The sequence below is a fragment of the Gymnogyps californianus genome, chromosome 17 (assembly GCF_018139145.2).
Source record: "Gymnogyps californianus isolate 813 chromosome 17, ASM1813914v2, whole genome shotgun sequence".
NCBI lineage: Eukaryota > Metazoa > Chordata > Aves > Accipitriformes > Cathartidae > Gymnogyps > Gymnogyps californianus.
In genome coordinates, this window is record NC_059487.1 from 17,413,420 (window position 1) to 17,437,408 (window position 23,989).

General features: G+C 56.1%; 1 protein-coding gene across 4 annotated transcripts in view; it reads right to left on the bottom strand.

The window, feature by feature from the left end:
• Positions 1 to 2,832: 2,832 nt before the first annotated feature.
• CDH22 (cadherin 22) overlaps positions 2,833 to 23,989 on the bottom strand; it is an 89,932-nt gene continuing 68,775 nt past the window's right edge. For 3 of the 4 annotated variants that reach the window (XM_050907193.1, XM_050907192.1, XM_050907194.1), the window contains exons 9-12: positions 17,201 to 17,322; positions 16,768 to 16,885; positions 7,463 to 7,714; positions 5,446 to 6,024 (exon numbers count right to left, since the gene is read on the bottom strand). In XM_050907193.1, coding sequence (XP_050763150.1) covers positions 5,486 to 6,024; positions 7,463 to 7,714; positions 16,768 to 16,885; positions 17,201 to 17,322 — 1,031 coding nt within the window. In that variant the 3' untranslated portion in view covers positions 5,446 to 5,485. Of the gene's footprint in view, positions 3,674 to 5,445; positions 6,025 to 7,462; positions 7,715 to 16,767; positions 16,886 to 17,200; positions 17,323 to 23,989 lie in introns of those variants that run through there. The other variant, XM_050907195.1, reaches the window with a different exon arrangement.

The following is a 23,989-nucleotide window of genomic DNA, read 5'->3' on the forward strand; positions in this document are numbered from 1 at the left end:
GGATCACATCCATCTTTTGTAAATAACTCTCTGGAGGAGGCTTGGACACCTTGCCTTCTGGAGCTTGCCGTGGCTCGTGCGAAGGCGTTAGAGGTGACCGCTGCAGCGTCTCTGTGCTGGGGCTGGGAGCGGAGCTGCAGCATCCAGCTGCCGTCGTAGCACAGGAGCACCAGCCTCGTTCAGAACGTGATAGTGGCAAATGCCACTGTCCTCCGCCAGCAGACAGCCGCAGGCTGCATCCCATGTGGCGAGGGTCACGCCTCAGCCTCAGAGGGGGGTGGTGAGGGGATGACTCGCGCGCAGGTGCCAGGAGCCCTGTGGAAGGACGTGGAGCGCTGCGGGAGCCAGGGCACCCGGGGAGCAGCCACACTTTGGCAAAAATGCCGGACACAGCAGCACCACCGGAGCTGCTGCACTCTGCTCCTGCAAAGCAGCTGGCCACAGCAGACTTCCTTCAGGCAAAGAAACACCTGAAGCTGCAGGCATCGGCATGCAGGGCACAGCACAGCCAGGTTCCAGCTGCTGCCATCACCTACCAAACACGCAGCAGTCACCTCTGCACACACCTGCTTTGCTCCTACAGGAGCCCGCTCTGCCCAGCAACTGCCTATTCCATGCACCCACTGCCCCGCTCCACGCGGACAAATGCGGGTGTCGTTAATGAGCTGAGAGCCCTTGGCCCATGGTGCTGCGTGCTCCACACCCCCAGGGCTGCCTCTGATGTGAGAAAACTGACCTGGAAGAAGCATCTTCACTACACACTCGCCGGCAGAGCAGCCCCTGGCTTTGCCCAGCTGGCCAGCTCAGCCCCTGAATCTGAGACAGTCCTGTCACTGGACACCAGCGTGCAGAGCAGGACTGGCTTCCTCTCCTGCAGAAGCAAGGAGGAGCTCAACCTGCCCTTGCCCTGCCCTGCAAGGAGCCAGAGGCTGCTGTGCAACTGCTGAAGAGAGAGAAGTTGCTATAGAAAAATTTCCTCAAAAGGGGCTGTGTTGAAGGGGCATGGAGCTCTTAAAACATCTTCACAGATGCTTCGGCAATCAGAGCTCTCAATAATCCTCCTCTTTTGTAGTTAAGGGTCTGGTTCTGGCTGGCAATTTGTTGCTTTGAGCTCTCTCCATTCTGCCACGATATCAAGAAGCAAATCCTTCTGCATGGCCCAGGCTCATCACACTCAATGCTAGGCACTTTCTACCTCCTTTGTTAGGAGCACACAAACTGCAGGTGCCTCCTTTGTCAATGGGGAGTTCCTAGGACAATCCAGCCCACCTGATCCCCAGAGTCCCAAGATAACTAGGCTGCTTGTTTGGGTGCCTGAAGTTGGACAGCAGGATTCAAAGAAAGCACATCTCTCTGCTGGCTGCAGCTGGAACATGAGAGCTCTTGTTTCTAAGGACCTGGGCTGAAAACCCGGGGTGCAAACACACAGCAACCATCACTAGCTCTCTGCAAACAGCAACTGGCCGATGTGTCCAGAACTGCTGGAGCATATAGCTGTGAGTGCACTGCTGACACACTTGCTGTGTGTGGGCAATTAACAATGATGCTTGCCAAAAGGCCTCCTCAAGGCAGGCAGCTATAGAGGCACTCGCTGCAACCGTGAAAAGAAAAATAGTGTGTACATTGAGGTCTGGCAGCACACCTTGCGTGACTGAAAAACCCTCCGGCCTCAAGACTCCTCCCTTCTGTTAAAGCATCCCACTAACTGCTGTCGTCAAAGGTCACCAGATGCTTCTTCCATAACATTTAGTGAATAATCAAGGGAGCAGGATGGGAGTGGAGGCACGGGGATGGTGAAGGATACAGAAATGCTTAAAGACCTCAGGGATCAATAAGCCTGTTTTGGAGTGAAGACTGCAAGATGCTATTTGAATGACTGTCACTTTATGGAGAGGTTTAAATTCTGCCTGTGCTATCTGTTGACCTACATTGATGCCACCAGAGTTCAGCACGTCCCCCTCTCTCTGTGCCGGCCAGCTGCTGTGTGCCGCATCCAGCCCTCTGCAGCGTGCCGTCACCACCGACGGGTGCCGGAGCATTCGCAGCTGCGCACCTTGACGAGGCTTCCTGGGCCCAGGGAGGTTCATGCTTGTTTGCCATTAGCACGTTGATCATTCTCCAGTCCCTTGCCATCAAGAAAACCACCAGCAATTGATTTATCTGTGGTCAGGCTAGAGCGTCATTTATTTGCATCATTTCAGTATTGAAACTGACTATGAAGGAGATTTTTTTGCTGTAGCCAGTAACTGAGCACTGCCATAATACACGCCATTACCAACATGAGAACGGGTCATGGTAACAAAACCCGCTGACAATGCTCAGCTGTATTGAAGCTGGGAAGAAGTACATGACCAGGATCCGTGCTTGTGAGTGATCGGCTGGTCAGCTACAAGGCTGCCCATGACTTCAAGAGAACACTACACTTTTTAAAGAACATTAAGGAACTCTCTTGGCTGAGAAAGGAAGATCGTGAGGATGGCTCATCAGACTTTCTTTTGTCGCTTGGTGTGCAGTTTGCCTCATTTTTTTCATCGTTGCCTTCAAATTCAGACAGAAAAACTGACCCTTCTCTTGAAGAAGCTTTTTCTGATGAGCATTTCAATGAAAAACAGGAAGAAGCCAGAGAAGCAGCATCCTGCCAGTGGGAACATGCTGCAGGAGGCAGGCGGTTTGGCTGCCGGCTCACAGCAGGGAATGCGCCGGGCTGTGCTGCAGCCTGTCCTGCCGGCAGGGCAGCCAGCCTGGTCCCTCTGGGAAGGCGCTGATGGGACCATGTTGACAGTGCAACGCGAGGAAATGAAACAAGACAAAATAAGCAAATAAGACTCAGGCTAGACGACAAGGAAAGAATTTATTTCCAGGTCCTAGATAGACCTTGAAAAAATAACAAGGGTGAGGAAATCAACCTCCTAATTTCATTTGAATAGAGAAAGAAAACCAAAGTGACTCCGTCAGACATTGTGACAGCTGCCAGCTCCTCCTGCCGGGTGCGGGTGGGCAGGGAGTGCGGGGCAGCGCCGCACGGCATGGCCAGCTCGCTCGGCACTGCGCTCCTCCATATTTACATGTAGGATAGAAATTAAAACGCAAGCGTGCGTGCATGCGTGCTGGGGAGGACTGGCTGGTCGGGGATGGGGAACCCCGTGGGAGGGTTGCTAAACACGTACCCTGTCAGACCCCATCTCCTGCGGACAGAGCCCTGCTATTGCACAACACTTTTGCTAGAGGAAGGGCCAGGTCCGGAGGGGCTCGGGCACAGCTCTTCAGCCCGGAGGGAAAACGCGAACACGTTCCTGAGGAAAGAGAGGGCTTTCTCCATTCTCCTGCTCCGGGATGCCGGGCATCACCTGCCTGAGGCGGCATGGCCAGGGCCGGCACTCGAGGGCCAGTGTGAAGCAGCCCGTTGGCCCCGCTGCCTCCCCAGCATCATCACAGTGAATCAGCAGCACGCCAGGGCGCGGGTGCCAGCAGTGGGTGCCTGCTGCCTCCTTCGGAGGGGACCAGAGAGACCCTGAGAAGCGAGCAGCTCCTGGTCCCAGCGTGAAAGCCAAGCTGCGGCTCCCGTGTGGGCGGACGTGGCGGCAGCAGGCGGCAGCAGCCGGGGGCAGGAGCAGCCGAGGGCAGGCGCCGTGGCAAAGACGTGTCCTGCCCCTCTCCGCTGTCAGGTCTCGCGCTGCAGCCAAAGGACCAACACCAGCAGCCGGAAAGCAAAACACAGTAAAAAATGAACACGCATGTACATTTACAGTTAAACCTTCTCCAAGGAGAGAAAACACTGTCTGTGGCTAAACTAAAAGGACAAACCCAATGACAAGCCCAGGATGCGTCAGGCCTTGGGAGACCTTATCAGTTACCTATCAATGATATAATTGACTTTTTTTTCCAACATGAACAGATAAGGAGCTGCACTAGCCAGCATGGCCTGAGAAGCTGCCTGAGGGTGTTGCTCAATGTGCTGCTCAATTTACCCTGGGGGAAGTCAGCAGGCTGGAAAGGTGCAGGGCACTGAGCACTTTCCTCCAGCATCATCTGCAGCCTGAGGAGCAATGGCACATGCCACCAGCCTCCTCCTGACCTGCCTCCCGAAACCAGAGATTTTGCGCGAAGGTGGCCCCACTGCAGAAGCTCATGCTGGTTTCTTGCAGGGCACTGTGCTGGGGTGGGGACACCCCGGGTACCCCGAGGTGTCACAGACCCACTGCCCAGCCTGCAGCAACCAGCTCGGCCGCACAGCAGCACCAGCAGGATCTGGCCTTATGCACATGTCCTGGGGATGGCTTTTCTATCGCCAATGGTGATGCTTTGCTGTCAGCTGGGTGTAAGTAGGAATTATGCCTCCAAACCAGGGGGCTGGGGTTCTCTTGCGCCCTACAGCACGGTCCTCTAGTTGGGACACAGCTCTCCCCCACCACTGAAGGCCAGGGTGCACCAACGTCCTGCCTTCTGCCCTGCGCACCCCACGCCATTTGGTAGAAAGCTAGCGCTTGGCTGAGCGCCCTGCAGACCTGGGCCCAGCCTGCCCTGAGGGGCTGGCAGAGCCGACCCAGGGAGTGCCGCTCCGTGCCCCTCCGACGGCGCTCCCCAGCACCGTGGCTGCTCTGCGGCTCAGGCCACAGCACCGTGCCTCGGCGGCGGGCAGGACGTCCCTGTCTGTCACCAGGGCCGTGGGGCACATCAGGACCTCGCAGACAACCTCCGCTGTGCAGGGAGGGAGAGAGCCCCTTCAAATCACAAGCGTCTTTGATAACCACAAGAAAGGTCTAAGAACTGAGAGACGAAGCAATTGCAGCTTAGAGGCGAAGCGTTTTGAAGTGAACTCTACTGCAGCGGTTGCTCCATGCAGGACATGACCTTGGAGCCCGCATCCGGCACACGCATCCCCAGCACGGCACGCTCCCTCCGACGCCGCACCAGCAGCTGCTGAGGGGCCCATGCGCAGAGAGAAGGAAGACTCCACAAAGCGAGCGAACTTAAGGGGGAAAAAGCTGAACAGAAGTTAAAAGCTTGTTTCCCTGTGCAAGGAAAGCTCTTAAAGAAATCAAAGCACTTCAAATGCTCTGACTCAAGTGACAAAAACAATTTAGACAACAAAAGGCTCCCGGTTTGCTCTTCCTCTCCTGAACTGGGCTCACTGAACAGATCTATTTAAATGATAATTTGTGGGGGAGAAACCCCCTCCAAACTCTCTTGAATTAGATTTTCTCTTTCTTAAATTAATGAGTAGTGCTTTAATAGAGACTGGTATTAAGGAGATGACGACGGCCACAGCAGCTCCTTTGGGCACTCCAGCCTCGCCGTACAGGTGCAGAGGTGCCCTGAACAGGAGGCAGCTGCCGAGGAGCACGTCGCCCGGTGCTCCCCGGCCCTGCGGCACAGCCCCTCTCCGGCAGCTGCAGAGCCCGGCCGGAGGCGCACGCTGTCCCTGTGCGGCACGGAGCCCCGGGCCAGGAGGTGCCGGGAGCCTTGCGGGGGGTTGGCGGGACGGCTAGGAGTCCTCGCTGTCCTCCTCGCCCCTGCGCCCAGCATACAGCGCTGCCAGCTGCCGGAAACGCGGCCCCCAGCCCCCCAGGTAGGAGAAGTCCTGCTCCGAGCCACTGGACCAGGTGTTGATGGAGCTCAGGGAGGGCACGGGGGAGTCCGAGCCCTCGAAGGCGTACGTCTGGAACGAGTCGTAGGGTGGCACAGAGAGGTCCTCGTCCGCCTGCTCCACCTTCCTGCAGATATAGTCCCTGAACACGGAGAAGTCCAGGTCCGGGCTCTGCACCCACTGCGGGAGGGCATGGAGCTCGGAGGCCGGGTTTCCGCTCGGACCCCCCTCTCCTGGCCCCCCGCCTCCGTCGCCACCTTTGATCTCACTGAAGTCGTAGAGACTGCGCAGGGCTGACATGTCATAGGCCTCTGTGTCCTGCTCGCCACCCCCTTCGTCGTTGTATTTGATGACATTGTCCCTCATGTCCTCGTCATCCTCGGACGTCAGATGGCTTTTGTGGTGTCGCTTCAGCGTGAGGATCAGAAGGACCAGCACTGGGAAAGGAAGAGACGGTCAGACGGGCGCAGGGGCTTGTGCAAGCTGCGCTCCCATGGGGGCGAGGACGGCCCGTGCTCGGTGGCAGGGTGCAGAGGCACAGCACCCTCTGGCACGGGGAGCCCCGCAGCCGAGACCGCTGGCACGCCAGCCGGTTCCTATCAGCCAGGCTCATCAAGTAGCAGCTGTGCTGTCACTGCCTTGGAGAGAGGTTTGCCCAGGCTCCAGTGCAGACCGGGAGCTTCCTTTCCCATGCAGCGCGACCGCTGAGACAGGAGGGACAGATGGATGAACGCACGGCTGGACAGACAAACGGATGGATTCTGCAGAAGATGAGTAGGAAAAGGGGGTGCATGAATCACAGCAGCAGCCAAATGTTGGGAGGGTGGATGTGGAGCAGATGGCACAGAGCCTGAGCAATGAGCCGCAGCTGTGTCCTGGATCATCATCCATTCATCCCATCACCTTTAAAGCACCGATGTGCACTTTATTCGTTTGGGCAATTAGGCAGAAATTTGTTTGCGCTGCGTTGGAAAATGAAACCAGTGTAAAGTGCACCCTGTGGGAAAGGGTTTTCTAAACGGAGACACAGCAGGAGACGGGGAGCAGAGATGTGCCAAGGAGAGGAGACTTCACTGAACAACGTGCTGGTTCCTGCAGATGTCCGGACAGCCCTCAGGAGCCAGCACCGATGCTGGAAGGCTTTCAGCAGCAGCGTCCATCAACTGCCCTATGCTAAACCTGCAACACCCCTCTCTCAGAGCCCCTTCCCACAGGCACGCAAGCCCATGCTTCCCCTGCACCTTCACACCGTGCCGTGGCGGCCCAGCACAAGCTTGTGCCAGTCTGTCAGCGGCAGCCAGCAGCATTCCCACGGTGCAGGTCCCGACCCAGGCAACGCTCTGGTTTGCGTGCACCCCAGCTCCGCGTCCTGCCCACACGCTCATGCACGCTCTAACGCTGACCCTCCCAGCGCTCTGAGGTAAGAGCACAACCGCGCGCTCCACACGTGCCACTCTTGGCCACCACACTGGGACGCACACGTGCCCCATCTGCTGCAAGATGCCTGCTGTGGGCACAGCACGGCAGCTGGCGAGCAGCTCTCGGCTCCTGCCCATCAAGGCGGGGAGCAAGCCAGCAGCTCTCCAGCCTCTGCCGGGCAGCAGCATGCCTGCCTGTGACACAGGGAGCCCTGCTCTGGCTGCCCTGCTGAGCCCAGCGCGCAGGAGCTGGGGCAAACATGGGAGCTTCCCCGATGGTCCCCCACTGGCAGGGGCCGGGCTTCCTGCCCCCCACGCTGCAGCCACCCGCAAGGAGACAGGTGACAGAGGAGCCTGCACCATGCCCACAGCAACCGCCTGCGCTCGTCTGTGTGATGCTGGATGGAGAGGAGATGGGACAGGACAGGAGGAGGCCAGGGGACAGGCAGGCACTCACCAACCAGAATGAGGACGCACACCAGCAGCGCGATGAGGGCGCCGGGGCTCAGCGTAGCTGACACGACGTAGGCTGTGCTGTTGCAGGACTGGATGGCCCCGTTGCTGTCACAGCCGCAGACGCGGATGGTCAGAGTCCCCGTGCTGCTGAGGGCCGGGGGGCCGCTGTCCACCACCAAAATGGGGAGCAAGTACACATCCTGCTCCTGGCGATTGAAGCCCATTCTCTGTGTGTGCACCGCAGCCGTGTTGTCTGCAGGGAACAAGTAAACCCACAGCAAAGTCACTCCCATAGCACAGCCAGCAGGACTCACCATCAGCTCCTCCACGGTCAAGACGAACAGTGGTTGTGCGTGCACCAACTCCAGCAACCACCCAAAGAGGGGATGGGGCCTCCCTCCTCTCCATCATAGGGGAGCAGGGAGCCAGCTCACGGCTCCCCTGCACCACAGCCGCTCAGCAGCCCGAGCGCCTGGAGGTGGCCAGCTCTGCTCCAGCACATGCCCCTTCACTGGACACCTCGGGGACAGCCCAGCGTCTTACCCACCAGCGTGCCCAGGGCACGGCGAACCCGACACAGGAGCAACAGCATGCAGGTGTCCGAGCCGTGCTGACAAACAATGCAGCCGGAGCAGAGAGAAGCAAAAACCTACCAGAAGACCCTCCGAGAGTGGCACAGAGCAGGAATCAGGATAAAAATCAGTTGCTGACATGGAGACCAGAGTGGACAGGGGTCTGCAGGTGGCACTGAACCTGCCAGAGCAGTTACTGCTTCCAAACCCGAGAGCCATGGGTGAAGGGTGCTGCCTCAGCCAGAGGGTCAGATACCCCTAGGATCCTTTGTAACTTCTGAAGGAGCAGGCAGAGCTCCTTCCAAGCCTCCCAGCCAAACCAGCCGTCCTCCTCCCCATCTGCTCAAACCCTGCTGTTTCAGAGGCTCAGCCGGCACAGCATCACCCATTACGATCCCATTAACACGGCCACTTCATGGGACCCTCCAGGGCCCTGGTGCCAGAGATGAACCAAGCAGCAGCTGCACCCAGACAACCTGGAGCAGGGAGGGTAGGAACAGGGACTGAAAATCAGCTCGGCTCCCTGCTCACGTGTGCTACGTGCTACCAGCCAGCAGCAGAGCAGGCAGGCAGGGATTGAATAGTAGCTGAACAATTGCGGCCAGATGTCAGAAACCGCTGCCGACTGTCTGCAGTCTTTATCTAATAAAACGTAGATTGGCCTGCTCACAGCAAGGTGCTGCTGTCTACAGACTCTCTCCTCACTGTACCTGATTTATGCTGGACTGGCCCCTTTCTGTATCAATCAGCTCTTCGATCGGAAAAGACATCTATTCTAATTCTGGCTGTTGGGCTGCCTGCCACCACGGAAATTGCCATATGGATTGGGTGCTGCATGGGAGCACACGGGGCACGGCGGGGACAGGAGGCAAGCCAAGAGCAGAGCAGAGGGGGAGGCACACACCGAGCCACGGGACAGTGAAGATCCACCGGCCAGGCAGACAGCGGCGTGGATCCCAGAGGCGCCGCGCAGCAGCCGGGGCAGAGCAGAGCACAGAGCCCGTCTCCTCCCCGGCTGCTCAGGGCTGGGGGCAATGCAGTTTGGGCAGAGTCTGCCTGGATCCCAGTGCTGAGCCCTCACCCAGCTCTGCCAGTACAAACGGCAGAGGCACAGACGACTTGCCCACAGGACTGCTGCAATCAACCCCAGCAAAGGCCAAGCGAGGGCAAGGCTGGTCTCTGCTTCAGGGCAGTCTGGAAAAGGAGGAGCTGGGGCAGTCTGTACCCCCCTGTGCTGACATGCAGGTGCAGAGGCGAAGCCCACCCAGCGTGTGCTGGAGCCAAGCATGGCTAGGTGCAGAGAACGCGAGGAAGATGGGCTGTCTGTGCCCAGAGGGGAGGCAGCAGTGCACGGGCTTGTGCCCAGAACAGCGCTCAGCTGTCATGGTGCTAAATACCAGATTGCTGCTTCCTATCGTCAGGTTCCTGGACTCAGCCCACCAGAGTTTTCTGTGTTGCCAGAATACAGCCGTGTCGCTGGAGAAAGTGGAGACTTGGGCACCCTAGCTGGGGAGAGCTGGCATTCCAGCATAAAGGAGACAGGGAGAAAGTCATCTCTTCCAGTTCACCCGAGAATACAGCTCTGCCTTGAAGAGCTCCACGCGGGAAGGGCAAGGACACCAGAGAGAAGACCACACCAGCCAACTTTTGGAGGCTGCACTGAATGCCATAAGGGCAATATTCAAAACCAGATCTTATTCATGCACACAGAACTGTGCTGCAGGTCACTAGAAAAAACTCTTCCTTTGGATGTAGCATCTATTATCCATTAAGGGAATTTTCCAGGTAACTTCACTCATCCCTGCTCACAGCAGCAGACTTCAGGCAGGCAACATCCTCAGGAGCACAGAGCAGAAGACAGCAATAAGGCAAATGCTTGTACGAGTCAATCTGGGGACAGTTTGCCTCAGAAGGAAGAGACTGCATGCAATGTCAGCACTCTGCCTGCAAGGCTGCAGCGCCCAGCACCGACCCATGCTTCGAGTCAGACGTGATCCAAGTGCTGCAGCGTCACCAGCCCGTGGAGGGGATTGCCCACAGTGGAGAGCACGATCTTTCTGCACCACACATATTGCCTGGCTTCTCTGTACACAAGGCAGGGACCACTGACCCTCTGCCTGGGCAGCCACCTGGTCCTGCAGGACATCTGCCACTGCAGCTGAGACTCCTGGAGCAGCACGTGGCACCAGCACAGAGGCAACTCGGCAGAGCTGTCAGGAGGAGCAGGGGAGCACCAGCCTCCTGGGCGGCAGGGAAGCTGAAGCAAGTGTGGCAGCCTGCCGGCAGTGGAGTCTGCTGAGAAGCTGCCTATTGCCTACGAAGGATGAGCTAGGAAAAAAAATTATTGTTATGCTAATCATTTGCACAAAGGTAACAAGATCTCATTTGGTGCTGCTCCCTCAGCTTGCTGCAGCATTGCAGGGAGATATAAATAACGTTAATGGCACCATCTGAGCAAGAGGCCAGGACTAACTCCTAGCTAGCCCAGCTAAACATAAGCCTCGGGCATCTGGATCAGTGGAGATGAAGCCACAGGATAAATGGGACAGACCAACTTGCTGTGAGCGAGCAAGGCTCTGGCCCTCAGCCCAGGAAGGTCGCCTTTGCTGGCACCATCACACCAGTCAAGTAACCAGCCTGAGCTCATGGTCAGATCCTGGCTTGGAGGATCCCTGTGCACACAGCCCTGTACCTCCACGTGCTGCTCAGCCCATCTCTGGCCCAGGTCTGATGAAACACGGTGCTTGGGAGCTCTCCCAGCTGACCAGGTGAGCACCCCTTTAGACCTGCATAAATGCAGGCGTAGCACCAGCTCCTCACCTCTCTGGAAATGCAGCAGAAGGCTGGCAACTCCCCTTCTGTTTACAGCCAGCTCCAGCTCCTGTTAGGGACCCGACACAAGGCACACCGTATTTTTAGAAACAGTCTCTAGATATCAAGGGGAAATACATGTGCAAGTCGCAGAGAGGCAGCCACTAACCTCAGCTAAGCTGAGGCTGCTCAGACAGCGTGTTGCACTGCTGAGCCCCCTCACCTCCCAGTATGGGAAGGAGAAATATTTTCACTGCTGAACCCATAAAGTCAAAATAAAGCAGCCAGTACTTAAATACATCAGCAGCATGACAGACTGCTCTGCTTTGAGAAACCTCAGCTCAGGAAGGGGCTGAGGTCTTGCTCTGTAACCCAAAACTCGGTGCTAGGGAGAGAGACAAAAATCACAACTACAAAACGCTATTTCAAACATCATGAAACTACATTTTCCCTCTTGAACAGGGTGACATGAGCACTTTCTACAGGAGGGAGATCCACGGAAATTTCACTTCTACACCTATGACATTGCTCACCAAGGCTGGACAGCCAGACCCCAGTCTGGCAGAGACCAGCGCCCTCCAGGCACTGAGACGGCTCCAGCCGCCTCCCTGCTGCCCACCCGCTGCGCCCACGGCTCCCCAGGCACCCTGGACAACTGTTTTCTCCGTCGGGTGTTTATACCCCTGTTACCTGCTAACTTCTTCTGTGTTCCCTTCTGACATACTCCAGAAAAAGCAGTGCTTCTGCCATGCAATGTAGTCTATTTGACCACAGAAGTGAAGAAAATTTTGCCCAGATCTGGGAAAATGTATCCTGGAAAATGCATCCAAAGCAACCTCCTACAAAACAATGTAATTTCTCTCGGTACAGTTGTTTCCTTACACGCAGCTGACCCTAGGCAGTTGCTGCAGGATGTGTGTCTTGGCGCAGATTTGTTTGTATCGGCACAGCCCGAGTCATTGCAAAGAAAAGCCAGGCAGGCCTGGCCCTGCAGCCTCTCGTGTCTCTTCCTCTGTAGCAGCTTTCTGCTAAGTCCATTTCTGGGGTCATGAGGTTGAGGAGCAGTGTTTCCCAGGAGGTGGTACTGAAACTTGAGCAGACGTTAATCCACAGCTTTCCTGCACAGACAAGTTTGGATCTCCACACTTATGTTTTCCTGTCCGGTCCTCACAAGGTTGCACTTTGTGCTACGGTCACACCACTCTAAAGGTTGTGCCATGTGTTCTCCGAAGCCCCAAGCCAAAGCATTTACTATCACTGCTGTCTTGCTACACAAACTGACATTTCCTCCACAGGTTTCCTATGCCACCCCCTCCCTGACCACACTGTGATGTCACCCCGTGTCGCATCGTATCACCCTGTGCGACGGACAGGAGACGGCACCTCTGCCTGCTTGAGGAGCAAGTCACCAGACAAGGCAGAAACCAACATGAGTTGAGTCTGCAGGGACCCGTCAATACTGCTGTAAGAGGAAAGTTTAGGAACACAATATACTCTGGTGGTAGCGTAACATCACTAGGAATAATATAATAATTAAGTCTCTCAGATTCCCTCTCCAAAGAGGCTCTTGGCAGCTTCAAAGTCAGAACTAATAAATCCTTCTCATAACTCAATCTCAAACAGCGCTAGGAGAGCAGAAGGGAGCAAGCTACCTCCAGTCTGGATTTCGATATCCCTTCCCTCTCCCACACTCCCGGGGCCCCATGAGCGTCTGCTTTCCCCTTCTCCGGCAGCTGTTCTCCAGCTCCGGTGCCCAGGCACACCAGCTCCGGGGAGGTGCACACAGCTCCTGGCCAGGCCCGCGGCCACGCTGCTGCTGGAGCTGCCGAAAAGGAGCAGACAGCCTCCAGTCCCAGGCAGGTGCAGCTGGTAGGAGAAGAATCCGATTTTTCCCTTTTGCCTCTTCCTTTTCCCAAGTTCTCTGGGTGCCAGGCCACAGCACTGCTGCTGCTCGTTTGCCTTTTGCTCAGCCCCTGCAGAGATTTGATGCTCTTTTTCACCCCCCCGTCAGATCAGCATCTGCGCTGCTCATGCTGAGAACGGCATCCCTGCGGGGCTGGAGGAGGCTTCCTCTATCCTGAGGCAATCCTTGAATCCTAACATTTTGCTTTTGATTGTTATGATTTTCAGATCTTCTATCACCCATTACACGCTCTTAATGAGACCTGCAGAGAGTTCAGACATCTGCTTGCCTAGCCCTTGAGCTCTGGAGTCAGTAGCTCCATGTGTCACTCCATATTATCTAGCACCCCTTCCAGGTTGCTGGGCTTGGATGCTTGCTACCATCCCTTCCAACACAATTAGCATTTCTTGGAGAACATGATTTCAGGCTTTAATTGCCTTTGATCCTTCTGTAATCAATTTTCTCAGGCCAGAAAGACCCAGCAAAAGGCGAGTTAGGAGGCAGAGGATGGTGAATGCCTTTGGAATGGTACCAATTGGACCTGGCTGAGATCAACTTTTCCAATTCTATCTCTTCCTTTACGCCCTTCATTTGCTGGGCATCCTCCTTTTGGATCGCGGCCGTTGTTACCACACACGACATTTATTCCTTGTCTGATGAATTAGGAAGTGCTTGAGCACTCCCTTCAACAGAGCAAAAGCAGGGAAAGAGAGATGCCAGTAGGAAATGGCAGTTTCTAAAGCCTGATGCCTGCAAACCAGCTATAATTCAGCTAACGCAGTCTCCTGCAGGGTCACCTTTTGCTCTTGTATCTCTGACTCGGAGCATCAGAGCCAAGGCAGCTCTGCGTGCTGCTGGCAGCCGAGGAGCGGGGCTGCAGGTGTTAACTGCAGGCACTTTGCAAGGGCCATCCCCACTCCGTGCAGTTTTGGCTGCAGTGGGCCCTGACCCAGCAGGGTGTGGGCAAGCAGCAGTGTCGTGACTGTATCGTGACAGTATCAGGCTGCAGCAGAGCTGCCCTGTGACCACTGCCGTACGCCTACTTACTAGCAGTTACTCCACAAGCTCTTCATCTGATGGACAGGCTGCCCCATCAGTCACCCTGGGCTTTCCCTAAAACCCTTGCAGGTCCCCTCCACGCTGCCCACAAGGAGCCCTAGAAGAGCCCAGGCAGCGTTCAGAGTCCTCTCCTGCCCCCCTGCGCTACCCCACCTGGCTCTGCTCCCACCTCTGCGGCGGGGCTCTGCACTTTAACGTTTAACTGACTCACTTTCTCTGCTTCCCCAGCCTCCTGCAGGGTCAGTTTTGCCGGCGAGGGGCCTGCCTGCGCAGCCGCCCCCCGCACTCCCCCTGCCTGCTGGGGTGCACCCAGCAGCCCCCCCCGAGGGAGCCCCTCCACGCTGCAGCAGCCAGCACGGAGCCTTGGACACCTCTCCAGCAGCTCGCAGCTAACTTGCTGCTGGTGGTAGCCACCCAGGCTCCCTGCCTACCAGCCCTGCCGTGGCCGGGTGCTCTTGCCCTGCCTGATGAACTGTAACAGGAACGTTCCTGGGCAGATGCTGGTCCTTGCCGTGCTGAGGACAAGTCACGCTCCCGAGGTGGCTTTCTGCTGCCTTGCAGGAGCCGAGGGAAGTAGGTGCAAAGCAAAAGAGAGAAGGATTTAAGCAAGAGCTTAGCAAATCCATCTGTGCTGACATCCATCAGTGTCACTCCTTGGCTGCAAAAGCAATATTTATAAATCACGTTTCAAAACTGGCTACAAATTTGTACAAAGAAACAGATGGGCTGGTGGTAGCAGTTTGTCACCACTGATATTTATATGGAGGAGTAGAGACAAGTGCAAGAGGGGTGAACACATGAGAGGGAGGCAAGGGGGGGGGACAAAGGAGGATGCAGCAAGGGAACCCATGAGAGCAGGGGGCGAAGGTGAGCGCACCCAGGGCGCTCAATAGACTGGAGAAAGGGCAGGGGGGAGAAGTCAAAGGAAGGGAGATGGCACTAAAACACACACACGTTAGAAACGAGGGGTGCCTCCATCTGCACAGGCAGCCGCCTCCTCTTACTGTGGAAGACAGCATTGCTTGGCAATTGGGAGGGTCTCCAAACACCCTGGGAATAACCCTGCAGCAACAGCATTTGTTTTCCCGAGAGCAGAAGGCGGGAGGTGATGCCAGCTTTTACTCATTTTATGCAGTGTTGCACCACATGCAAAGTTTGTGGGATCGTTTAGCACAAAAGATTACCCCGTGCAACGAGAGCCTCATCCCACACAAGAGAGCAGCAGCTCTGGAGGAGACAGCGGCGCACGAGCCTGTGTCCTGCACCCTCTTGCAATGCCAGCTCTCGAGTCGCTGCTGGTGAACCCCAGCTGCACAAATGGGGGGCGATCCCCACACAGAGCCGGGCAGCGAAGCAGCCCCCGCTGAGCTCCAGCCAGCCCTGGCCAGGTCCCTCCTGCCAGACAGGCGGAGCAGCAGTGGTGGCTCTGGGATCGCAACCCAGCCACGGCAAACATCCCGGCTCAGAACAGGGAGTGGGGCCCCAGGCCTCTTGGAGCTTCCGGAGGGGTCTGGGTAGGGATGGACACCGGGGTGTAACTCAGCATGCTCAAGCACATTTTCATAAGGTCCTTCAGGGAAAGTGAAGGAAGTTAATCACTGGGCGTGGGGCAAAATCTTGCAGAGGATTAAAGCTTGCTTACATGATAAGAAGCAAAGGTCTTGTGAACAGCTGCCCCATGAGTGCAGGGATTCGGGTCAGGGACAGCTGCACTTTTTAGGACACAAAGCAATACCAGTCCTTCTGTGACTATGTCTGAAGCTTTTTGCTGCAAGTTCTATTTTGACTATCCCTAATAATGCTGAACCAAACTGAGCAAGCAGGATCTTACATCAGCAGAAGGCTCCTCTGATAAGCTCAGAACAAACTAAATCAGACTTTTGACAGATGAAGCTACAAAAAACAGAGAAAAATGGTTTAAAAAAAAAAAAAACAACAACGAAGCGTTTCAATGTGGTCTGCTGGCTTCCATCTGGGCTGGCCCCTTTGACAAGTAAGTGCACATCTGGCTGGAGAAGATCCCAGTATCTGCAAGGGTCCCTGCTGTACTTCACCGCTGTAATCAGCGCCTAAATTCACCCAAAACACCAGTGAAAAATAGGAAGCAGCCTGATAACTACCTTTCTGGATTGTTATCGTCCACACAAATGCAGCCTGACCTTGCAGTCCGCAAAACCAAATAGCAGCCAGGGCTCAGCCAGCAAAACCTGCGTTGTACCCCGTCAGCTACAGCAGCAGGCAAGGATCGAGTCATCGGGAGCCGCTTAGCCCAGACGTGCAAAGAACCCCAGAGCTTCCCAGAGGAACAGATGGGTCCTACCCGGCTGTGTTTCCCAAAGGACAGGATGAGCCTCAGGAAACGCAGAGGAACCGCGATCCTGAGCCACCACCTAACAGGGAATCCGGCTCTTCTGGCCGCATCCCAGATAACCTGCAACGGCCAAGGGCTGGCTGCTGCACAGCCCCTCTGCCTCCCAGGACTCCTGAGCTGCTCCCGTTTGTCAGGGGCACAGGGGCTGCCCACCCGCACGGCGGCGCCGGGATGACCCACGCTCCAGGATTTACCTTGGAGAGGGATAAATCATAATGCTCAAAACGGAAGCGTGCTCATCTGTAAATCCACATCATCTCCTTGCCTGCAGGCAGGTTGGAGACTTCCCATCAAGAAAGGGACCGAGAGCCCTGAAAACACTGAAGGCTAACCAGACAGCACAAGAGGAGCTTTGGACCTGCCTGCAGCAGAGAAGAAAGCTGGCAGAACCTCCTTGAGGAAATCCAAACTGCTAGCTGACCAGTCCCACCATTTCAGGTTGGCAAGGAGCCTTGCGGAGTGCCCAAAGCACCCTGAGCCCCATCCGGCACAGATGGACCATAAGCCCACAGCCCTGTCTCCCTCCCCACCGCCAGCTGTGCTGCTCAGCCTGGAGGCTGCAGGACTGGGAAGGGTGCAGCAGGGCTTACCCTTAATATCCAGCAGAGAAAAATGGTGGTTGTTGGTGGCTTCAGGTGCCAGCGTGAAGTAGAAACGATGGCCGCTCTGAGGCTCATCACGGTCCACAACACTTATTGTCTGGATCAGCTGCAGGGAGAAAGTAGAGGTGAGAAGCAGTGCTGCCTCCGCAGCCCCTCCCACGGGCACCGCTCGCAGGGTCCGGCCCAGCAGAGCATCACCGGCTTCTGCCACAGTGAGGGATGAGTCTTTGCCCCTGTAGATGGGCTTAGCTGTAGGACACCAGCAAAGTGGTTCCCAGTGTGACAGCAGCTGCACGGGAAGACGTTCAGGCAGAAGGGGAAGGACGGGCAGGCTGGCACTGGTCCAGAGTGCTGCTCGCAGCACAAGACCGCTGCAGGCGCTGATGGAGACCCGGGAGAAGGGCTGGGGGACACCCGCTACCTGGCCTGGCTTGGCATCCTCACACACAGCAGCTTCATAGGGGGTGGCGAGCTCGGGCGGATTGTCATTCACGTCCAGGATACGGATACGGAGAGAGGCTCTTGACACCTGTGAGTGATTATCTGAAACAAAAAAAGCAGCAGAGCTTCAGCAGGAGGTGCCATCTGCTGCTAGCAGGGAGCAAACCCTCCTCATCTCTGTCCGTCCAGAGGCTGCCACGGCCGCGCAGCTGCTGCCAGCGCAGAGGGTTGCACAGCACCGCACCTCTGCCCGCCCGTGGCACAGACTGTCTCTGTGGGCTGGCGGTGCCCACAGTGCATCGCTCAGCCTCACCATACCCTTTTTCCAGTAAAGAAACCCAACCACCGGGCTGCGTACCAAGGACTCCCGAAATGCTGCTGTTGGCCTGATCCACCCCTGGAAAAGCTGAGCAGCCCCGAGCAAGTCCCCACGATAAGGATCAGTCACCACTGACGAGTATCTGCACTGCAGCCAGACAGCACCAAGAGGGGACAAGCAAATTCAGATGTGAGAACATCACACCCTGGCTTGGATGCTGACCCTTACACCCCAGGGGCTAGCAGCAATGGATGAGAGGCGAGCGAGCAGAGCCGGGACATGAAACAGCTGGGATCAACTAAGAGCACAGGCAGTGATGAAATCTGCACCTCCGCTGCACCCGGGTGATCCGGGGTTGAACACTCCCTGTCAAGGCTCCTGCCCTGGGACCCGGGCCTTGCACACTGATATTGCATTGCCATGAGCAGCTTGAACTTGAACCTAGCACCATCTGCCAGCTGCCACAGGGGGGTCATGTGGTAAGATCTAGGGCAGTCCCTTCACCCCCGCACTCACCGGCCCGTGCCTCGCACAAGCAGCGGTCCTGGGGGGCTCGCAGCCTGCTCCCCCCCTCCCTTGGGGCACACAGAGCCGCTGGCTGGGCCAGGGTTGCACCCACTGGTGCTGCTCCGGGCTCGCTCCACACATGGACGGGATTACAGCTCCATTGCAGTGCTGCTCTGCTCCACACATGGGACGGGGATTACAGCTCCATTGCAGTGCTGCTCTACCCCATGCGCACACCGCAAAGGTACATTGAGCCCTCGCTATAAGATTATAAATCACTCTGGAGGGCTTAATGTTTTCTGAAGCACCTCATGCGCTTTCAGAAACGAGAACTCCCTCATACTCCATCTCCTTCGTTTTACCCAGAGGTTGCAACTGTGACAGACCCGATGCCTCTCTCCTCACTCGGGCAGGAGCTCTGCTGCTTGTTTGTCTATAAAATTAATGCTGGCCCCCACAGACCAGGTGGGGGAGGACCCAGGGGAGAGGAGATTTAGCACTGCTCCATAATTAGCCAGGAACCTAAGCCCCCTCCCCAAAGCTGCCTTCACCCTGTTCTCGCGTTATCACTCCCTCTCACCCAGACCAGCTGCTCTGGTGATTAGATGGTTGTTTTCAGGGGAGGGAGGCAGAAGTCGTGACTAAAAGCCTGGAACTGTGTGTTATTTTAAAAGGCATGTTGGTGCAGTGAAATAAACTGCAATTGCTTTCGGGGAGAGAGGAAGGGGGGAGGCGGAGGGGGCGGGAAGGGAGCCCGGGGGAGGCGGAGGGGTGTGCCTGATGCCCACCAAGGCCACAGATGAACAAGAGGAAAAAGGGTTCAATCCCTGCAAGAAGAAGGACGACAGCATCTCATCACCCGCTCCTCAGCCCACAGGAAGATGGATAACTGTCCCTGCTGTTCAGCTCTGAAGCAGGCTGGCATTGCCCTGGAGGCACTGCTGAGAGAAAGATGAGGAAAGGCAGCCCGGGAGGAGGAAGAGCCCAGGACCCCATCTCTTCCCCTTCCTAACTGTGACCCAGAGGCGTGGTTCCTCCCCCAACGCCCCACAGTGCCCGAGCCAGCTGCGAGCAGGAGCCGATCCCAGCGCTGCTGAACTCTCCCCTGGACCTCTCGGCACGGCGCGTGCCATGGAGGCTCTGCGGGGCCAGGTCAGGACACGTGGGTGAGCCTGAGCATGGCAGCTTCCCTTCGAGATCACCTCTCTCATCCTCATCAGGAGGGACACGATCAGCATATTTAGAGCTGGGCATAACCATAGGTCTGTCCTCTTCCACAGCATCAGCGAGCAGCTGCCAGGAGTGTTTTATGCCATGCACGTGAGTGGGGTCATCCATGCGCCACGGCACAGTGCCGAGGACCCACGCCAACCCCTCTGCCAGAGCCATAACTAACATCCCGCTCCCCTGAGCACAGCTCAAAGCACAGTTGTCCTTTCTAAATGCACCCTGTCATAAAAAAGCTCTCCTTTTGCCCCTTCCGAAATTGCTGAAGCCCGAGGCTCACGCTTACTCCTGGCTCAGTGACAGGGTTAAAATTTGACGTCTCCAGGAACATCAAGGTTAGAAATGCAACCATTGCATCGTTGTCTACTGTTCCAGTGAAGCACACATCGGCTTCTTTTTATTTTGACTGTACTGTGATCTATTTGAAGGTTCCTCAAACGCTTGCTTTATCAACCTCCCTCTTCCTTTGAGCCAGTACCTGGACTTATGGGTGGAAAATATGAAAAATGGTTGGATGTATTTGAAAAAAGTTATCTCTAAAACATCTCCGAAATATGTTTTCTGTAACTGTGCGGCATAAACTGAATTTATGATGGTCAGAAGTGCGATGAAGATTGTTGGAGTACATCTGTGATGAAAGGCATGATGTGCCTAACCAACGCAGACTTCATATCTGCAAGGCCAAAAGCTCTGACCTGCGCTTCCTCTACATGCACAGAAACGTATGCACGCACCCCTACACATGCTCCAGCACACAGAAGCAAATGCTCAGCAGGCACGTACCCCACCAGGAAGAACAGCAGCCTGGGTGGACGAGGGCTGCGGGAAGGCACAGACACATGCCCTTGAGGGCTCTGCCAAGCAGCACCTGGCCAGCAGACCGGGCGGAGGGCTGCACGTGCCAGCCTGAGTGCGACTGGAGAGGAAAAAAGTCATCTTCCATTGCAGTGTCTCTCCTCGGTATTCCAGCTCAGCTGACTGACATGCAAATTAGTTTAATTATTTCTTCTTCTAAAATAAATTATATTTTGCAGTGGCTGCAATATGTTGTGTCAGGCAAAATTACATTCAATATTTTTAAACTAATTGATGTCAGCCTTGAGAAAACCTGATTGACAGCAGCGAGGAAACTAGGCTGCTACCTAAACGCTTTCCTAAATTAAAATTAAACATGCCATTTTTCTGCATTTCCTTCAGGAGCTGGAATGCTATTAATCTGAAAAGACTGAGGAAAGAGACATGGAAAATACACAGAACAAGGGGGAGATGCTGGAAACACAGCAGTGCAGTACGGGAGCTCCAGGCTGATAACTGGCAGCTGCCTTTGCCAACACGGGCTGAATTATTTTGGAGCCACTGCAGCCTGCCGGGGGTCGGGGACAGAGTTCTGCCCATCGCTTCCACGCTGCGGTGTCTGCACTTTCCTCAATGCTACAAACAGCGCAGCTCAGGACGAGCAGCAAGTGCGGGCCGGACCCCCCGTGCTGAGCTGCTGCTCGGCAGGCAGCGCAGCGCAGGGATGGGCAGTGCCCTGGCTTTGGAGCAGGAGAAAGCCACAGTCCTAGTGCACGGCAACACTGAGGCCAAGACTCAAATGCTCCAGCTGAATCTTCAGCCACATCCCAAAGTATTTTTTCTTCATTTAATTAATCATGAAAGTAATCTGAACAGGACAATATTCTTGTCTTAAACATTCAGATGCAAAATGCCAACAACTTGCCCTCTCCCCGGGTTCCGGACAGCCGACTGCCTGCAGGACTGACGCCGAGCAGCTCTGGGCAACTGCTCTCAAAAGCTGGAAGCTTTGCAGCAGGTCACAGTGATGGGAAGGGATTGCAGAGATGCTCGGCCACCCCTGCTGCGGCAGGAAAGGAGGGGATCCGTGGTTACTGCTGCGCTGGGATCCAGTCCTTACCCCTCCAGCCTCTCACACAAACTCACAATAAAGGACTTTGCATTTTTACACCCAAACCTCTACTGTGAAGCTCCAAATCCAACCATTGCTGAAGCACACATATCATTTGCGCTCCTGCCTGCACACGTAGCCATGTAGCGATATCACACAGAGAAGGGCACTCTGCAGCTTTCCTGGGCTCTGAAGCACAGTTTGAGGAAAGCCCAGAGGACCATGGGCTGCTGTTTGTGGCTGCAGCACCTGGGGAAACAGCTCACAGATGCTGTTGGGCATGGGGTAGGACCCGCTCTCTTCTGTGTAAAGACCAAATTGGTACAATACTGAATTCAGAATTTTTACATTAGTAGGGAAGCCAGAAGAGGCAGTGGTGGAATTTATTCCTCGCTATCTCAGCAAATTGGGAGAACAAAATGCACAACAGAAGACCAGGATGGGCCACTCTGCTTTCCAGCACTCACGCCACGGCTGTGAAGCACAGGGTGGTTTTGTAGATGTCAGCGCAGCTGCCTGACTGCAAAGCGGAGGGCAAGGACAAAGCAGAGGCATGCCAGGGGTACGGTTCATCGGACACAGGCGGCTACGTCAGAGGCCGGAGCTGAAAACGTGGCTCCCAGCTGAGGGGAAGCAAAGCAGAAGCAGCAGTTAAGCCAAGTAACATATAAATGGCTCTCACCTCTCCTGAGTCCTGCCCAAACTCAGCAGCATGAGAGTCATTAAATCGCATCCAAACACAATGCTCTGATTAAAGCCAGTCTCCAGCAGCAAGATTTATCATCTCAATTACCAGCAGTGGACACAGCAGTCAAGGCCTCATCATTTTACATGAGCAAAGAGGAAAACAGGAAGAGAATCACTAATATTAGCCCAAGGAAGGTAAACAGCTTGCGAGTGAGATGAAGATTTATCTCTGGAAACGCTTGGCCTGGTCCCAGGCCAGACTTGCTGAACAGCCCCCATGCTTCCTGCTGGCTGCCACGTTGCAGGGCCAAATACTCTGCTGGTCACCAGTCGGCCGAGGCAGCTCACGCTGGGGAGTGCCTGTTCAGCGGGGGGAGACCTGCCCCTCCTCTCCTCCCGCCAGCAGCAGGCAGCCCAGCCAGCCTCACAGGTGCAGCCAGGCGCCTTCTGCAGCTTTGCCTACTGCTGCTCAGATGCAAATACACTCTCTTTGGTTATCTGTAGGTGGGGCACGCACCCCCGGACACAGTCTCTGCTGCAGCAGCACCGGGTCCCAGACAGGGCTCTCAAAGGTGGGGGGACAGCTCTTGTAGCGAGCTGCTCAAACCTAACAGACAGGCTGCCTGTGGGAACAAGTGCTGTCAGCGGGCAAGCTTTCCATCAGCTGCCGTTTGTTAAACCCTTCTCAGGACAGTCCTGCCAGCAGGCAGGGAGGGCAGCTCGAGGAGGCTGCAGGGAGGCAAGACCTTGGTGCCATGCGCTCCAGGCCGCGTGCCCGTGCGCCGTGGGAATTGAGCGGGCACGGTGCCATGGGAATCGAGCAGGCATGACTTCCCACCAGGCCCAACGAGCTGGAGTGCCAGGCACGAGCCCGGGCAGTAGGATGCCTGGTGAGCTTGCTCCTTTCGTTCTGCAAAGTTTACATCTCACTGAGGAAAGAGGAAGAATAATTTACCACTTGCCTCCGCCAGAGTTGATAATGTCCTACCTGGCTGTGCAGCAGACCCTGCGGCAGCCAGCTGCAACCTGCATGCCTGCAGCGAACACCGCGGGGCCCTGCCAGCTCCCCCCGGTCCCAGACACCTGCGTGCCGGGAACTGCCACGTGCTGGGAACTGCCGTGCCAGATGCGCCAACGCCAGCACAGAGGCTCCCAGCTTCCCCGTGCTCCGTGCTCACGCTGCCACGGCTGATGCCGCTGCGCTGGGCATGGCCGGACAGTTGCTGCATGGCCCCGCTCTGAAACCCCTCTATCACTTGGAAGGCTGTACTTTTACAACTGCCCTTTCCGCCAGAGGATTCAGACACAAATTGTACTTTAAATTCAATATCAGTCATTAATATTTCATGATTACAAAACGTTAAGGATAATGTCACTGGGAGGAATGTCTGGGCAGTTAAAACGGATGAGTCAGAGCTCACCACGGGAGAAGTCAGAATGCTGAAGAGTCTCCCCGGCTTTTGAAGCGATCCAGCCTGACAGGCTTTCCTGCCGGAGGGGAGCCGCAGCATTTACTGACTTGTTCTGAAATCCTAGCCGCTGCGTGTAAATATTGTCCTTCTGATTCTTGTCACCTCACGTTTTCTCTGGATGCTGAGTTGTGCTGCAACACTGCGATCCCCTCCTCCCCAGCTACTGCTGGCAGAGCCCCCAGGATGTGCCACGGCTCTGCAGCGGGCTACCCTCCCTCCCGTGTGGCCGGGCAGCGCCGGCACGCCTGCCCATCGCTGCCTGATGCTGGGCAGGGCTCATGACAGCACCGCAGCCAGACAGTGCGGAGGTCACCTCGGCCGGCAGGCACAAAGCATCAGCGCCGATTGGGGCTTGGGACATGCAGCAGAGCCAGAGACATCCTCCCGGGGCAGCGGGGGTCTGGCCAGGGCCACTGCCCCCTCCTCTCCTGGGGCAGGGGGGCCTGCGCCCTTGCCTGGCCAGAGCGGATGGCTGCCGCCGCAGCAGGGTGGCCCCGCAGCAGGAACCGATCCCTGGGGCCCAAGTCAGGCCCCAGCTCTGCTCTTGAATGTGAACGGCATCTTCCTGCTCAAGAACGAGCAAAGAAATGAGAACCAGAACTCCTGAGGGGGTCTCTGGGAGTAAAGCCTGGGGAATGGCTCCTGCCCACA